The sequence below is a fragment of the Lipotes vexillifer genome, unplaced genomic scaffold (genome assembly GCF_000442215.2).
Source record: "Lipotes vexillifer unplaced genomic scaffold, Lipotes_vexillifer_v1.1 scaffold209, whole genome shotgun sequence".
In the NCBI taxonomy this organism is placed as follows: Eukaryota; Metazoa; Chordata; class Mammalia; order Artiodactyla; family Lipotidae; genus Lipotes; species Lipotes vexillifer.
In genome coordinates, this window is record NW_006787556.1 from 951,549 (window position 1) to 955,543 (window position 3,995).

Consider the following 3,995-nt stretch of genomic DNA (forward strand, 5'->3'; position numbering starts at 1 on the left):
CTCTTTCCCCCTAATTTGGATTAGAGAATCAATTACTTTATTTTATTGACATTCCAACTGAACAACGGGAGATGGTAAAAAGAATCAGGGAGTAATTAATTAGTTACTGTCAATTAATGAGAGTTCATAATTCCATAGTAGAAAGGAATGATTCAAGCTATACCAGGCTGAGAATCATCCAATTAAAAATGCCCATTTCAAGTTAAGTCACCCATTCTCTAGAGAGAAGTACTCATCTCTAGAAAGAAAATAGCAGTTACCTAATAAGTTCCTGTATTTTTCTGTTTAAAATATACATAGTGTGAGTGGGTTTTATGGAATGGGGGCAGAGGAGGGAAAGCAGAATCAATCCCTGGGAAAGCCGTTGCCTGCTCACACAGTTACCTGTTTAATATTGGCTCCTTGCCGGCCAATGATGAGCTTCACAGCCTCCTGGGGGACTCGCATCTCTATCTCGATGTCATCCTCCCCAACAAATGTCAGCCGCTCTTCTGCATAGATCATCAGATCATACTTAGATAATACCCAAAGCTACTACCTGCCCTCCCGTGAATCTAGCTATCAAAGAGATGTGGATGCAAGAGATAAAGTGAGGATCTCAACCATAAAGAGAAGGAGAAGCAGCATCTGAGTGGGAATTAAAAGGTCCTGAAAGACCAGAAGATGGGCATTCTCTCTGGGCTACTGTTTTCATATGCTAAAATGGGAAAAGTCATTTGGTTCTGCAAGGAATGGGTGATGGATTCTGGGCAAACTACTCCCAAGACACGACTCCTGGAGAAGAATGAAGGCTAGAAGTTGCCTGAGGAGCCCACTAGGTTCAGAATTTCTCGTTTGTACGTAAATCATTTCTCTAGGTCCTACTCCGTAGGTCCAACCTGTGGGGAAACTGGACCGGACAGTTAGCCTTCTAACAATAGAAGGAAAATATAAACAAGTGTATGGGTATAAAAAAAGGAGAAAGGAAGAACCCATTGTAGTGTTGGTGCTGCTGAAGGGAAGAGATCAAAAGAATTATAAAATGAGTTCTTTATTTCACATTAACATAGAAAAGAAAAAACTCTGTTTCAAAGATCCCTCACAGGGACTTCCCTGGTGGTGCAGTGGTTAAGAATCCACCTGCCAATGCAGGGAACACGGGTTTGAGCCCTGGTCTGGGAAGATCCCACACGCTGCGGAGCAACTAAGCCCATGTGTCACAACTACTGAGCCTGAGCTCTAGAGCCTGCAAGCCACAACTACTGGAGGCCACGCACCTAGAGCCCATGCTCTGCAACAAGAGAAGCCACCGCAATGAGAAGCCTGTGCACCACAACGAAGAGTAGCCCCCCGCTCGCTGCAACTAGAGAAAGCCCGCGCGCAGCAACGAAGACCCAATGCAGCCAAAAATAAAAAATAAATGAATTTATTTTTTAAAAAAAGATCCCTCAGAGAAAGCCAATTACATCCCAACAAATGATACCCAGTCTGGAAGGAAAGTTTTCATTTCAATTTAACAAGGCCAGAACATAGTTTAAACATTTCCATATGTACAGCCATGGATTCACATACCTCTGCTTTCCCTATATCTGCGGTATAGGATATAGGCAACCACTGCACTGGCTGGGATCCCGAGGCCCAGTGCTACTTTCTGAATAGTGGACAAACTTGTCCAAGAAGTCCGTTCAGTGGACATTTTCTGCTGCCTCCTAAAATAAGCAAATGAAGGAAAAGGAGCTTTCACACAACTTTTATGACAGGTAGAGAATGGGAACACATTACAATATTAAGAAGTATATTACTGCCTAATTTCCCATTTCAAGAGCTTGAGCAGTCTCAAAGTCTACTTCATGTGAAAGTCTCGGTATCTTTTTTTTTTAAAAAGTTAGCTAAGGGGCACATATACATACAACTAAATAGAAGGTTACTTCTCCCTCCCCAATTCCGCCAAAGAGAACTACACACTGATCAGTTTTAAAAGACAAAGGAACAAAAAATTAAATGAATCAAATATTTTAAAAAATTTAGTTTTCACATCAAACTATTTAAAATTCCTTATATGTGCACTTCTATACCTCGTGGTCTTTCCAGAGGCTGCTGTCTCTGCAAGGAATGGCTCTCCAGGCCTAGTTTCGGGCTTTGCTACTTCTACTTTGCTTTATTGCAAGTGTGGTCTATTTACTATCTGCACTCCGTGTTTCTACTTACTCCTCATCTAACAGTGAAATGGGGTTCTCTCCTGTTCCTTCATCAAAACTACAACTTCCCAGGTAATCAACCTAGATGGCACATATAAGCCTTAGCTAATCTTACCTCTGTGCCCTCTTTCCCATGGTTTTTCCTGTTTACCTGGAGGAGTCCTCTGAGTTTTGAGCTTGTCTTCCAGTGGCCTCTATCCACTGCTATTGTCAGTCTGCTCTCTTTGGGCAATTTTATCCATACTTGAAGCTTGAACTACTACCTATATGCTAATGAGCCCAATACTGTACCTGAATTGATTCAGAAGCTCATCAAATCTCACTTAGACCACTGCAATGGCCTTCTTGCTGTTAGTCTCTCTCTGACACTGTATCTTCATTTTGCTGCCTAGCATATATATTTTTAAAATTTATTTATTAAATTTATTTATTTATTTTTGGCTGTGTTGGGTCTTCGCTGCTGTGCATGGGCTCTCTCTAGTTGCAGCGAGTGGGGGCCACTTCTCGTTGCGGTACGCAGGCCTCCCATCACGGTGGCCTCTCCTGTTGCGGAGCACGGGCTCTAGGTGTGAAGGCTTCAGTAGCTGTGGCACACAGGCTTCAGTAGTTGTGGTGCATGGGCTCAGTAGTTGTGGCTCGCAGGCTCTAAAACGCAGGCTCAGCAGTTGTGGCGCACGGGCCCGGTTGCTCCGCAGCATGTGGGATTCTCTGGGACCAGGACTCGAACCCGTATCCCCTGAATTGGCAGGCGGGTTCTCAACCACTGCGCCACCAGGGGAGCCCTGCCTAGCATATTTCAATATGTCCCTCACTCTATTTCCTTATTCCATGTACTTTCTCACCCTCCCAATTATTTCATACCGCCTCTTCTCAAACCTCTAGTGCTTCCTTCTCCATCCTCCCTCTCAACTGATGTCTTTGCTTCCTATTTCACTAAGAAAGTAAAGCATTCAGAGAAAATATTAACAAACTTCCAAACTGACCCACCTACCTCCATCTGTGCCTAAATATTCTATCTTCTTTCCTGTGGCCATTGATGAACTATCTCTGCTCCATATAAATGTTGCTCTCCTTCCTTATCCTGCATCATTAATGTTTTCCTCTCTACTGAATCTATCAGCAGACAAACATGCTATTACTTCTCCTTGCTTAAAGAAAATCCTTTCTCAATTCCACTTACTCCTCTAAATACTATGCTTTTCTTCCCTTCCTTTTACAAGAAAACTCAAAGAGCGTCAATACTTCTGTGTTCAATTTCTCTTCTCGAATCCACTCTTACTGCTCTTGTCAAGGTCACCAGTGACTTGGACTTGCTGAATCCAATGATCAATTCTCAGTCCTCCTTTCAGCCCCCACCCCTCCCAGGGTCTGGCACAGCTGGTGACTCCCTCTTCTCTGACACTTTCTTCCCTTGGCTTCACATCACCCTTTCCTGGTTTTCCTTCTCCCTTTCTGGCTGCTCCATCAGTCTGCTTTGCTGGTTCCCGCTCCTTTTTCTAACCTCTAAACACTGGAGTGCCCCAGGGCTCTGTCCTTTGCCCTCTTTGTTCTACCTCACTTCTCTGGGGATTTCATCAAGTCTCAGTCAGTCTTGGCTTTAAACCTCATCTATATGCTGATTTAATCCCCAAATTCACAGATCTAGTTAGGACCAGTCCCATGAACTCCAGGTCTGTATATCCAACTGCCTATGAGATGTCTCCATTTGATGTTTAATAGGCATCTCAAACCTAACAGGTACAACACCTAGCTCCTGATCTCACCCTCTGTAGTCTTTGCCATCTCAGTTAATGGCAACTCCATTCTTTCAGCTCCTCA

At 43.6% G+C, this 3,995-nt stretch overlaps 1 protein-coding gene across 2 annotated transcripts in view; it reads right to left on the reverse strand.

Annotated features, from left to right (window-relative positions):
• Positions 1 to 1,675, reverse strand: part of TDRKH (tudor and KH domain containing) — a 6,525-nt gene extending 4,850 nt beyond the window's left edge. For both annotated transcript variants that reach the window (XM_007460297.1, XM_007460296.1), the window contains exons 1-2: positions 1,552 to 1,675; positions 385 to 491 (exon numbers count right to left, since the gene is read on the reverse strand). In XM_007460297.1, coding sequence (XP_007460359.1) covers positions 385 to 491; positions 1,552 to 1,675 — 231 coding nt within the window. The remainder of the gene's footprint in view (positions 1 to 384; positions 492 to 1,551) is intronic.
• Between the last annotated feature and the right edge of the window lie 2,320 nt (positions 1,676 to 3,995).